The sequence below is a fragment of the Apus apus genome, chromosome 5 (genome assembly GCF_020740795.1).
Source record: "Apus apus isolate bApuApu2 chromosome 5, bApuApu2.pri.cur, whole genome shotgun sequence".
Classification (NCBI taxonomy): domain Eukaryota; kingdom Metazoa; phylum Chordata; class Aves; order Apodiformes; family Apodidae; genus Apus; species Apus apus.
The window spans coordinates 61,387,898-61,401,876 of record NC_067286.1 but is presented as its reverse complement, the minus strand read 5'-3'; the positions used below and the strand labels follow the sequence as shown (position 1 = coordinate 61,401,876).

The 13,979-nt window shown below is 46.6% G+C and overlaps 1 protein-coding gene across 5 annotated transcripts in view; it reads right to left on the bottom strand.

Moving 5' to 3' along the window:
* The window catches only part of SLC35F4 (solute carrier family 35 member F4), a 123,736-nt gene that overhangs the window by 49,692 nt on the left and 60,065 nt on the right, over positions 1–13,979 (bottom strand). Inside the window, exon 1 of one of the 5 annotated variants that reach the window (XM_051622665.1) lies at positions 1,616–1,706. The exons of the other annotated variants lie outside the window; for them this stretch is intronic. Coding sequence (XP_051478625.1) covers positions 1,616–1,691 — 76 coding nt within the window. The 5' untranslated portion in view covers positions 1,692–1,706. Of the gene's footprint in view, positions 1–1,615; positions 1,707–13,979 lie in introns of those variants that run through there. 5 annotated transcript variants of the gene reach the window in all.

The following is a 13,979-nucleotide window of genomic DNA, read 5'->3' as shown; positions in this document are numbered from 1 at the left end:
CCATGGGGTCCATTTCCTTTATGGTCTTCCTGCTGTGTTTAGAAATCTTCATAAACTAGAAAAGATTAATTATTCCTCTGCCCATTTCCCAGTGCCTGGCTCAGCAGGCCTTGCGAACTTGAAGGCTCAGGCAGGCTGCAGAGCTGCTAAGCAAACCATGCCTTGGTTCCCAGCAGCGTGTGCTGAGCACATATAGCACAGCTCAAAAAAGGCTGAAAAACACAGGGCAGGGTCCCCAGCACCAACTCAATCTATCTTGGCTTTAATCCGTGGCAGTTGAGCACAGCACAGGCATGTGCAGGCCCCCTGAGCCCCCAGCCAGGGCCCCATGGCAGTGATTTAGTCAGGGAATGCCTCCACCCTGGGGAAAAAAAGATCTATAGCTGCTATTTTGCTCAGCAGTTACAACTGTGTTTTGGTTGGTTTCCAGCAGGGGACCAGCTCCCTAACACAGGAAGCAATCCATATGATCATCTGCACCTCAGAAGGATTTCACCCTGCATTAGTGGAATACTGCCTGGAAACTGATCTCAAATGGCTAAACCACTGCTATGTGTCAGTGCAACAGTCTCCAATCAAACCACAAACTGTGCTGTTCAGCAAGCAGCACCCCAGCAGAGTGCGTTTCACGAGCACAACCTGCCATCCCTCTTCCAGCTTCCATCAGGTTTTTGTGTGTCAAAAATCAAAGTCCAGGAAATCTGCCTGTGGACATTTCTAGTTATGCTCATTAGTGTGGTAACTCAGTGCTACACACTCAGCTGGGTAATCTTAATTTTGATCTAACTAACCTGAGAGCTGCCACGATATCAATTTCCATGTGTCTAAATTTCAGATTCTATTTTCTTATTTTAAAAAATTCTCACTCAGTCTCCTGACTGAATGCCTGCTGTACTCCCATGGACAGCACCACTTCCAGTGACTCTAAGAGGCTGGTGCCACTTTAGGAGAATCACAAAGTTCTGTGGTTAACCTCCAGCCATACCTCACCAGCCAAACTCCTGCAGTGGATCTGCAGACAAACCCCTTTGGGCAACATTCAGATCAGGGTAACGGTTCCAGCTTCTGACAAATACCTACAACCACATTTCATGAAAGGCCAAGTGAAATGATGGATGTGGATTCAAGGATTGGCAACGTTTCACCACGGGGATGTAAGTGAGCCTGTGGTCACTCATTGAGAATCCCATATTACCCACTGCATGCAGAAGGGGCCTCCCTCCCCAAAACCATAGAACCACAGGCTGGTTTGGGTTGGAAGGGACCTTCAAGATCATCTGGTTCCAACCCCCTGCATGGGCAGGGACACCTCCCACCAGACCAGGCTGCTCCAAGCCCCATCCAACCTGCCCTTCAACACTGCCAGGGATGGGGCAGCCACAGCTTCTCTGGGCAACCTGGGCCAGGGTCTCACCACCCTCACAGCAAAGAATTTATTCCTAATGTCTAATCTAAATCTCCCCCTCTTCCAGTTTTGATCCATTACCCCTTGTCCTATCGCTCCCTGCCTTTGTCCCAAGCCCCTCCCCAGCTTTCCTGGAGCCCCTTCAGGCACTGGAAGGTGCTCTAAGGTCTCCCTGGAGCCCTCTCTTCCCCAGGCTGATCAGGGACTGACCTGGGTCAAGCATCCAATCTTTCAGTGACTTCTTTTCTCCACCAGTAACACAGTGATGGAAACCAGGCTCTTCCATCCATGCCTGGGACCGAAATATAACAGTGACCTGATTTCCAGGACTCCTGACCATCACAAATTCCCATTGAAATCAAGGATAACAACAAGATTCAGCACCTCAGAAAAAGAGGACATGTACACTCTGAGGTGCCTTGGCACAGATTTAGAAGCATGTTTGAAAATCTGGCCTGCTAATTTTACTTTCCAACAAACTGCTTCTTATTTATAGCTCAGACTGTATCAAGTATAGCATGTAGTATCCACCCAGGAACTGGGGTGAAAGGCAAGAACGAGGACAAAAATGCAAAAAGTGTTTAAAAAGCTTTAAAGGAGGGAGTGGGAGGGAAAGCAACAGTTTTCCTTGAGCAAAACCACACTGGATATTTGAGAAGAGTCACAGTCCAACACACAGGGCAGGGAACAGACCAATGGTCAGAGGATGCTGATGGTACTCAGAGCTACAGACCACCTGATAACTTGAGCAATGTTGTCATCCAGAAGGTGAGGTGGAAACTGGAGATCTGCAGCACTCTCTTGCCCATCCATAATCAGACACCAAAAAGCCTACAAAATCCAGCAGAACTAACTTTTTTTCATTTATTTTTCAAAAAATCAGGGCTTAAAATGGAAGGAAAATTAAATACAGGTAAGTAGGTACCTTCCCAATGACCAAAGTCTTGCATCTTGAGCAGTCAGCTTGGAGGAAGCCATTGAGACAACGACTCTTACACCTTGGAAGGGCTCTATACTATGCTACAAAGCACCTGTGTGCTCTGCTTCTCCATCCTGGCATGATTTTGAAGCAAAATGTTGTGTGTAAAGGATGAGGAGGTGAGGAGGCACATTCCTGCCCACTCTGAAGATGCTGGCTGGCCTTAAATGAGAGATGCAGAGTAGCAAGCAGTGGTGACAGCCCTGGACTCACCCAGCAGCAGATCTGAAGCCTTCAGGAAGTTCTGCTGGTGATTCTGGTGTTTACAGAACCAGGCAAGGGTTTGGAGGAGTCCCTGCCCAGGTCTCCCATACTAAAATCCCCCTTAGTCTCATTTCCAGGTCAAGGAACACACCTCACACAGCCCACAAGAGTGGGGAGACAAATTTTGGACTCCTGTGCCCGAGACTAGCATGAGTACCCAGGGCCACCCTTTCCTTTGTAAGACAAAGGTAGGAAAAAGCACTTCACCTAGAGCAAATTTTTCAGGACAGACCATTTATCACATGGAATTAAAACCAGGTGTAATTTAAAATAAGCAGGTATGAATAAACAATGAAGCTTAACATTTGAAGAGCAACTGTAATTCCCTGCATCTCACTCACATGTCCATGATGGTACCAGATTCAGGAACAACCATGTCATCTTTTTATCTGCATTCCCCCAGGAAGAAGTCTTCCCTTCCAACTCCCTCTCCAGATCATTTAGGGTTAACTAGTAGTAAAGTAACCCTAAAAGTACAGGCACAACAGATGCCTGGTGTATCCTTCCAGCAGCTGCTGTGCTCTGAGGTTTCTTCTCCTGCCCTTTTATGCCTGGATGAACCCTGCTGCATCTCAGGAGAGTCCATAGCTCCCTCTTGTGTCACTAAAGCATCTCTGGTACTTGCACCTGGAAACTCTCTAGCTACACTTTGCATCTGGCCGCCCTCACCTCCAAGCACAAACCCACCTGCGCCATAAATTCACCAGAAACCTGCAGCACCTCCGGCTGAAGCTGCAGTCTCCTCTTTTTCATGCCTCCTGTTTGCACAAGACACTTCCCAGGCTGCAAGATCATCCATCAATATCTCAAGGTAGCACCAAACGGAGCCGGGTGAGGGGACGAAATCACCCTCCCAGAGCATGCCCTGGGGCAGACCCTGGCTTGGGATATGTTTGCAGGAAGACAAGTCTGCAGTGACATACTGCTGCTTTCCTGCACCTGATGGAGTGGCTGGGTTTGAGGTTTCCAACCACATTTGAAGCCAACCTAGAGGACCAGTGTTTCTTATGCTTCATGAGCCTAAATTATTCATTAATCCAATGAAAGAACAATGTATTGATTTTTTTCCAAATAAAATCTTCAGAGTTAGGAACACATTCAGAGAGAGAGAAATCAGAGAAAGATGCCCCAAAACACCCTTATTTGAAGGGAAATGTCTGAAGCATCCTGCTTTTGGCAGGAGGGAGATGTCAGATTGCCTGGCCACAGATACATGAAGAGAGTGTCTTTTCAGTGGTTCTCTCCTGAAGAGGCTCTTCACACACTGTCCCTTTCTAATATTCCTCTTCAGATTCAGAGGAAGTCAAGGACCAGCTGAATCAGAGCCAAGATGCATCTGTATCCATTTTTGCCCATTTCCCCTCAGTTTATATCACCAATTAAATGTTACCATAATGTATTAAATGGAATTAGCTTGTTGTTGAAAGGCAGGGAGAGAATAAAAAGAGATTTATACTCTGTGCTGTTCTCCACTAAGCAGCTTGACTCTGATGGATGTTACCAGACATTAGTCACCATCAAATGAACCAAATTTAATCACACATGGCCACACAGGCAATGAACCCTGCAGGAGGCACTACTTTTCAAGGTGACCCCATCACAGAACAAGTAGGGATCACCATGTCAAATACATTTGGAAGAATGAGCAGCTGGCAAGCCAATAGTGGGTTTCTGGCTTTGATCTCTGCTGCTCCAGGAGCTGGTCACTGCTGGGCCACTGTGCCCTCAGAGGCAGTGAAGGAAGACACAGAGGTGCAGGGCAGGAACAGCCGTGCTGAGGCTTCCATCTACCCTCTGCAAATGGTGGTTCTCACTGCAGGAGGTGCTCTGCAGCATGCTGTGGAAGCAGCAGCAAGTGGAAGTACAAACAGCCCCTCTGCAGTGTCAGCAGATCAAGCTGGGTGCCAGGTCTGCAGCAGGGACACCATGTCTCCACGTGGATTGATGCTGCAGTGGAGAAACCCTCTGGTGGGCGCCCACAACACTGCTGACAGACAAGCTGCTCTGGGATGACAGGGCAGGCCCTGCCAGAGGAGCATGGATGTAGGCAGCTTCATTCACTGATCTCCCTTGGGAGCTTACACCCTCATTGCCCACAGCCTGGCCATGATCTCCTCTCCATGTCTGCTTTATTGCTTGTCTCCTGCCACCTGTTCCTCACCCCCTCCTCCAACCCACAAGACACCTTCTAGAATAACTTAGTAGCCCAAGCTAGCTGCTCCTTCAGGCACAAGATCTGAATGGCAACCCACCAGTTGGCCCCAGACACCTCAGGCCAATGGAGTAGAGAAGTTAACAAACCAAACCCTGCTCAGGTCTCCTCCAAAGGCAGACCCTACCTGAGGCTCAGCACCCTACCAGCTATAGAGGAGTCTGTGGATGTACATGTGGAGGAAAAGCACCTACCCCCTATCTAAGCACCAGTGCTGAGACAGGGAACTCCTGAAAGGAGATCTGAGTCTACTGAATGCAACCCTTGGGTGCACCTCCTGCCTTCATACAGACAAGTCTCTCCTTCACTCTTCCCCCTGTGCAGAGAGGTCCCAGTCTCTAGCTAAAAAAAAAATGACTCCACTAATGGGACTAGACTTCCCCCTGGTAATAAGTGACTTTATTTTGTACCATCCTCTAGCAGCTCATCTCAAACAGGGATTATTCCTGCCAACTCTCTATTACCATAAGCTGTTTGTTACAGTTCTGGAGCATTTGGAAATTTCATCCTATTTCCAGGGGTTTATCACCTTCCAAAACTGCTCCCTTTCAATCCACTATTTCTCACACTGGCATTCAGCCTGGAGGTGAATTTCTTTAGAGAGCCTAAGTATAATCTGTTCAGTATCTTTATAATCATCAGCATACATGGTGCAATCTTCTGATGACACATTTAATCCACAACTGTGCTCTCTGTTTGGCTTTAAATCCACCTCAGAAGACAGATAGGGTTGTCAGTGAGAGCAAAACCAAGACCTTGAAATGTTTAACATCAAGGGACAGGGTGTCAAGCTGCAGCACCAACTCCAGCTCCCTCCCTTCAAGGAGAATTATTCCCTACCTGTGCAGCAGCACAACAGGAAGTGATGCACGCTCAGAAAAATACTACAGAATGGGAAAACCTGGTTACTACTGGAAAACTAGATGGAAATTTGAGCTTTTATACTAAATTTTACCCCTTTATCCTTGGATCTTTCTGGATACACACACAGCATTTTGGGTCACTGCCTTTAAAATGTACAATCATGAAAGGAGATGAGTGTAACCAGGCAGACACAGCTACAATTTGCTCTGGGAAGCTTAACTGAATTATTCAATTTTGTTGCAATTAAACTCTTAAGTTGGCTTAGAAGGAGGCCACATTTTTTCTCAGTCACTTCCATGGAAGATTCTGACTTTACCAGAATCTCAGAAGGTCAGGTAGTTATTTACCTTCCCTTCTCCCTTTAGGAAATGTTAAAGGGTGATTTTTATTTTACTTTCTTTGCATAGTGCTTAGCAAGAGAAGTGCTGTAACCTGATAACTAGTGTTAATTATTCATACACTATGTTAAAATTCCCTTCAGTATTTAGCTGACATTGAAATTTAAAGTCTAAGCATAGCTACTTCCAGCTGTAGGACTTTCCACTGGTCACCCCCTAAAAATACTGTGTGGAAATCATCTGGCTCTGAGGCTGCACACGGGCACAGACCACATGCAAGCAACATTGGATTTGCACCTGGAGGGTAGAAAACCAACACTACAACTCACCTAGAGCTTCACTGAAGGCTGAGAGCCACCCGTTTGGAAACACTTAGTGTGGTGGTTTGAGCAAATCTACACAGCAGTTAAGTCTGGACCACTGAGTTTGGATGTTTGGCCAAAACTCCAAAGTAAATGAGCATAACCTCCCTAATATGAAGTATTTCCACAGCGATATTAGTTTGACAGACATCACATTTCATGCTTCAAGACCCAATCTCATGTCTTACAAATCTCCATAAAAGTGACACAAAACACATTTTACCTTGCCTCTACTTTCTTGCCAGCTCTCCAAGACATATCTGGTGGTGGCCACCAGTGCTGAGAGGGTATGGAGCTAAATGGCTCAGCAACTCAACCACCTTCACAGTTCTCTCCTATAATTCATCTCTGCTACAGCCCAGAACCAGATCTGGTCTGTAAGGAGTCTCGAGGGCAATGCCTGAAATGTATTTACAACCAATTGGCCAAAAAACCAAAAAGTTATCCTTCAGAGCTACAGCTTTGACTGCCACGGAATAGGGTTAAAAAAAACACCTCCAGAGGTCACTCAATTCATTTCTCTAGCACAGTGAAGGATCCTCTCAGCCTTGCAGGAGGGTGATGTTTGCCTGACCTGCTATTTAAACCCTCCAGTAACAACTCCAAAATCTACCCAAGAGATTCACTGCCCTGAAGAGCTAACATAAGTCTTCCTGACTGCAGTTTAAGCCTTTTACTTCTTGTCCTGTTCCCAGTGGCCACCACAACTAATGCAACTCGGTCAGCTCAGTCTGGGAGCATCTGCAAGCTTTCCAAGCTTTACTGTTCCAACACCTTTCCATGCTCTGAGCTACTGAGCATACACCAGGTTAGAGCTGTGGTGACTCTCTCACACATGGCCATGGGCAGGCTGTGGCTGATCCCCTGACAGCAGAGAGGGAGAGATTTTCAGCTGTGTTATCAGTACCATTGAAACAGATAAGTGCAATGGTCACACCAGAGGTTTTGAGGGCAAAAGCCAGGAGGGAACCTGCTGCCCTTACTGAAGCAAAGATGCTATTGAAGTTTGACAGATGTAGCTCAGCTCCTCCTAGAAGGTATTTCCCTGTAAATTAATTGATGAGCGAAGGACACATAGTGAGCAAGATTTTACAGAACTCAAAGATGGATTTTCCTGCACAGAAAAGAGCCCTACAAGCAGTGCTTAGTCTGCTCTGGTGAGAAACAGGGAGAATCATTAGTATTTGAAAGAAGAAGGGGTGTGAGGTTTCCCATTAATTCTCTTTGCCAGCTGTCTGTGCCTATCCAGACATTTCCAGATGGTCCCATCAAGGCTACCTGAGGAAAGCTGTGTTGCTCCCTCCTCCCACCAACACTGCCCAGTTCAGGGCAGCTCAAACCATTCAGCTGCATCCTCTCTTTGTTGGCTATGGAAGGAGATGAGCTCCACTAGATGACCTCTTTGGGATGAGGTCTGGAAGGAAATCGTGTCCTCACTTGTTTTTGTGTGTCTGATTAACAGCACAAAGCCTCCCCTTCCCATGAACAGCCAGCTCCCAGTGACATCGTATTCCTTTGCCAGCACAATTATCACAACACCATTAGAATACCCTAATTGCCTCCAACACACCCTCCCCCCTCCCAGCCCCAAGATAATATATGTGTGTTTAGCAGATAACTCCCAGGAGACAACGCAGCTTCCCGTTTGACTTCTTCAAGGAGAACATCAAAGTGCTGTGCTCTGCTTGTTACCAGAGGGCTGTGCTTCCCTGCCTTTCATCACTGAGGTTCAAAGGGACCTCGTGGTGCTGTGGCACTGACATCAACACCTGATTATGGAAAAGCTCCATCTGATGACAGTCAGAATCCCAGAGCTCACCATGCAGCAAGGACTGAGCTGAGCTCAGCTGTTCAAGGCACCAACCACTCCTCTCTCCTTGTGAGAAACCAGATCCCCAGGTAGTAAATGGTCCAAACTACCTGTTGTTGTCTTAAACACTGACACTCTGATAGTCACATTACCCAAATTAGGTATCTGTTGTAAGCAGCCGACATGATACCTTGAGTCCACGTGTACACTGGGATGACTGAGCTGGCAGATGAACATCTGCTATTTTTCATGTGTGTAGGAAAAACACCCAGCAAAACAGACAACTAATTCCTGAGAACTGCTCCGAGATCCACCAGCAGAGAAAGTCAGAAAAACAGTCCAGCACCATCATAGCTCAGGCCCCTGAGAAAGAACTGAACGTTGGCAGGTTTATGGAGATCAAGGTAGCAATAAAGTTATAAAGCATCATAGACCTGATCTTTGAAAATACAGCTACTGAACGAAGTTAACCACAGTCATCAATCAGCTACTGTGTGGACTGGCCCACCATTCATCATTGCTCTAAATGATCTTAACAAGAGTCAGCATGAACAGTTCCTTGCTGATTTTGTCGGTATTTGGGAAACCAAAGTTTGTATTGTTTTCCTTCCAGTTTAGCAGAGTCAGACGCACTGATGCTTCCATCAGTGCCACCATCTCTGGCAGTTCTGACCTCCTCCACTTCAGAGTCAAAAGCTTTTCAGCTTCTGGATTCATTTGCTTCACTCATCCCCAGGCACAATATGCACCAGGAATGTTAGCCAAGTGTGCTGCTCCATACGCTTTTTCAACAGGAGTCACAAACAGCAGCTAAGTGAGAATGGAAAACAAGGCTCAAGCCCAGGATATTTTTAATCATTTATTTTTTGTTCCCATACAAAAAAAACCCAAACAACAGCAACAAAACAAAACAAAAAACAATTAACAAAATGCTGCCCCACTGAAAATGATGGCAGTTCTATCATTCACCTTGCTGGGTCTAGGACTTGGCCTCAAATATCTTCTTTTTTCTGCCAACCAATGTGCTCCAGCAGGGAATATGCTCCCAGGAAAAAAACAAACAAACAAACAAACCCCACTACTCCCCTTTAAATCCTGTTTTTCAGGATACTTCGGGAGTGGGAGGGAAGACCAAAGAGCCTCACTACAATTTCCACATCAGTCAGACAATAGCAGAGCTATCCTGGGCTCATAGACCCGTGACATGAGAGACACCACAAGGGTTTTTTGCCTGAGTTGCTGCAGTTGTCTGTAAATCTAAATCTACTTAAAATAAGGAACACATGTTTTTTCTCTTTAAAGATTCATATGGTGGCAAGAAAACTTGCCTCTAGAACCAAAATGTTATTCTCAGCTGCAGCTTTTAACCTTTCTTATTCTTTCTGTGGCATGGATTTCCCTGGAAATGTTCCAGGCAAGGTTGCATGGGGCTTGGAGCAACCTGGTCCTGTTGAAGGTGACCCTGCCCATGGCAGGGGGTTGGAACTAGGTGACCTTTAAGGTCCCTTCCAACTCAAACCAGTCTGATTCTGTGCCTGTTTTGAAGAAAGCTGAGGGAGCAAGTCAGGCAGCCCAGTCCAACACTGCGAGCCTGTCTGAGCGAGGTGACCCTTGGCTTGCACATCTACGGTACCACTATTACCATTAAGACTCAAACCCCCTTTCTCTCTTCTGTTTTTCCTAAAAACCACGACGGGCACAATGCTTTAGGGCAATGTATGTCAAGACCAAATCAGAGAAGAGCCATGAAGCTCCTCTTCACTCCTGCTTGTGTAACAGGAGCCAACCCTGACTGCAGCTGGCACTGCAAGAGCACCAAAACGAGCTGGTTCCTGGCCCAAAGAGGCTGCATGCAGAGAGATACAAAAGACACACTTAGAATGGAAGAGAGGAAGGAGGTATCACTGGTTTCATGTACCCCCAAAGACATCCATGCACTTTATTCTCACCAGCTGAGGTACCAAGTATGGTTGCAGATCCAAGTCCACACATCCTTTTCAAGGATGAAGACAGGTCAAACCTAGAACTGAACTGAGACCTCAGCTGCTGCCCAGTAACTTCATTGCAAGCTCTCCCTTTTCCTCCTCCTGCTCCAATGTCTCAAAAGAAAAAAACAAAACAAAACAAAAACACCAAACAAAAACACCAACAAACCACACCAAAAAAAGCCCCATAGTTTTCAGTCCCAAAAAGGTATTTACAGTTTAAAGGTCAGTGTGAAGAACAAGACAACTACAGTGACAGCCAAGTGCCCCATAAAGGCTTGAAGTAAAACATACCTGACCTTCAGCACTGCTCTCCAGTGCACTTCATGACAGGGAAGAGAGACCAGCTGCCTCTCCCTTATCCATACACCCTTTGTTAAAGTGAGAGGGAACACATGCTCCTTAGAAGACTCCAGAAACTCTAATCACAACATCCAACTCCAAAAGAAACTCAAATACAAATACCTTGCATTAGAAAAAATAAAAGAAGATCCTTTATGCCGTAGGCATCATTGACACAATGTGATGATGCTAATTAGGAACACATCAGTAGGTAGCTTTGCAAGCAAGAATCTTTTACAAATGTCTCAAGGGACATTTCCCAAGCCAGGCTTTGTTTAAAAACCACAGCTGCTCTGGGGTCCATACTTTGTGAAAGCAGAAATGGGCTTGATTTTCAGAAGATAACGGGACTTTAGCTCTGAAAAAGGAATAGACTTTAATGTGCAACACCACAAAATCACCAAGTAGCTTGAAAACTATTGCCCACATCTATCTCCTCTGCTCTCTGCAAGGGCATAATGAGCATTTTCCACCCCTGTGACCATGGGAAACAGGACCCATCAGTGCCCCAGCCTCACATACCAACTGCAGAGAACTACTAAGAGTGCCATTTATCCATCCCCCTGGAGACCTACAGCACTGGGCACCACAGCCAGGGCAGGAAGAAGCAGTACAAACCTCTGAGAGCTGTCCCCTTGTTCCACCTCAGGCCCCAGCCTGCAAGATGCCTGCAGCCAGAGCTGGATGCATTTTTAAATCAACTCACTCAGCACTCGACTCAAAGCCTCATGGATCAGTGCTTCAACAAGAAAAATCACTGCAACCGGGAGGGGGTGTAAATTTAAATCCTCTTGTTTATCATTTCAGTGCTTTAACTCAGTATCAGCTAGTACCTTCTGGGTTGATCCAACAGTCTGAGCAGCCCCTCCACACATCACATATACATTGTTTTGACTCTTCTTGCCAGGGATCGGGGACTGTGGATGCTAACCTGAAAGGAGAGCTTCACTTTTTTTTGCTATTTGCAGATATTGCAAGCTGACATGAACAACAGCTGACAGGGAAGTGCACAAGGAATTAAGGTTTCAACTGCTTTGAGGGAGGAGGGGCAGAGAGAGGAGGATCATCTGGTTGGTAGCATTTGGGAAAAGGATGGAGCCAGAAGGCAAGTCAGGGAGAGGGGACTGGCAGGAGTCCCGTGATAGCCACGTCCAGGCCATGCTCCACTGCAGAGGCAGAGCTTGTTTCCCAGTCTCTATTCCTCTCTTTTCCTCCTCCCCTTCCCCTTCGTTTGTCAAAGTTTCCTCCCCGGCAGAATTTGATGCCAAGGTTTTCAAAATTTTTGTTGCCTCAAGTTATAGACACCTCCAACCACGCTCTGCCAGCAATTTGAGGGTGCCTACTAAAGCCCTTTGCAGAAGCAAAACATTAACAGACTCTGACTGCTTTGATTTCAGCACCTATTTACCAGTTCCAGAGACTGAGGTATCTGAGCTCAATATTTCAAGCCCTTTTGATATTTTTTTACTTGCTTTTATACTTGTGGAAGCACAGCCAAGCGTAGCAAAAGCAGGCTGACATGTCACAGCATCAGCTGTTGCTGCTCTCCCTGCTCAGTGATCTACTCTAATGTTCAGTTTAGCAGGTAAAAGAAGGGAGAAGACTTTAGGGTAATTATCCTGCAAACAAGAGCCAGCATGCCCAGGGTCTTGTACACATCAGGGATCCAGCTGAAGGGATGTGCAAGTTTGCACACAGAAAGGCTCAGTCCTGTGTTAGCTTCACTTGGGTGTCACTAAATCGCACGTGCTCTGGTGTTGTGCATCCCATGGGCAAAGACTACAGCTTCACTTTGAGAAGAGGTGCCATCACATGGAGAACAAGACCCTCTAGTCTGTTAAGGAAGGTATTGAGGTTTTTTAGTTGTTGGTTGTTTTTTTTTTAGAGAGGGTGGGTGAGTTTTTTTCCTGTGATGGCCATGAATCTCATTTGGGGCTGTATCTACCATTACAACTGAACATCTGCTTGAAAACCTTTCAGGTATTGTATAGTTCAACAGCATCCCAGGACTGAACTTTTGTCCTGTTCTGGATGAACTCCAAAATCCAAAGCAAGAGTAGTCTAGACAGATTGTACAACCACTTGCTATGGTTATCATAAAATCACAGAATGGTTTGGGTTGGAAAGGACCTTCAAGATCATCTAGTTCTAACCTCCCTGCCATGGGCAGGGACACCTCCCACCAGACCAGGTTGCTCCAAGCCCCATCCAACCTGCCCTTCAACACTGCCAGGGATGGGGCAGCCACAGCTTCTCTGGGCAACCTGGGCCAGGGTCTCACCACCCTCACAGCAAAGAATTTCTTCTGTCTAATCTAAATCTCTCCTCTTCCAGTTTTGATCCATCACCCCTTGTCCTATTACTCCCTGCCCTTGTCCCAAGTCCCTCCCCAGCTTTCCTGGAGCCCCTTCAGGCACTGGAAGGTGCTCTAAGGTCTCCCTGGAGCCTTCTCTTCTCCAGGCTGAACACCCCAACTCTCTCAGCCTGTCTCCAGAGCAGAGCTGCTCCAGCGCTCTGATAATCTTCGTGGCCTCCTCTGGACTCACTCCAACTGCCTTCCCCATTGTGGTAGCTGTGGTCAAAAAAAACCTAACTGAAAACACTTTTCCCTTCTGATTCAAAGTGTTTGCATCAAAAAAGAAAGAGTGTTTCACAGCACGGTTTCCTCAGGGTGCCAGTTTCAGGTCAATTCTGCTGACATAAAATGAAAATATTCAGGAAAATTGCCTTTTTTAATAAACAACTGCTAGCTGTGGAAGTCAACCAGCTTAGGGCTTCTGTTCCCACAGGCTTAGGAACAGACACTCAAAGCAGAGCCTGTGGTCAGTCCTGAGAAACAGTCCCATGAGTTTCCCTTTGGGTATGAGGATACAGGTCCTGCTGGGGAGGTCTGGAGGCACAATAAGAGATGGGATTTTTAAGCAGAGAACTGAGAAAGGAGCAGAGAGGATGCGGCTGCTTAGAGGATGCCTCCCTTGTGCAAAGGGCAGTAGAAGTGACAGTGTGAGGGTACTTTGTGAGAAGTTGTCTCAAACAGGCAACGGAAGAGCAGCGCTGCAGAGCAAAGACAGCCAGGAGATGACAGACAGGACATGGAGAGGTCAGCAGAGCCCTTACAAAGGCAGGCACATAACTTACCTCTGATGCAGTGGGAAAGAAAGGAGCTTAAAAGAACAAAGGGACAGTAGCTGCACCACTCCAGGGCAGCAAGCCTTAAAGCAGCACTTGGATGGGCATAAAGAGGCAGAGGGGAACAGGCACACACAAGGGCCTGTCAAGGCTGACCCTGGATTTAGCTCACTTACTTTCCATCTGAGCCAGAGGAGACAGGAATGGCACGAGAGCAGCTGCTGCAACTGTGTTTTCATATTCATACAGTTTCCCCTCTATCTCCCTCCCCCTGCAGAGCTGTAACAGT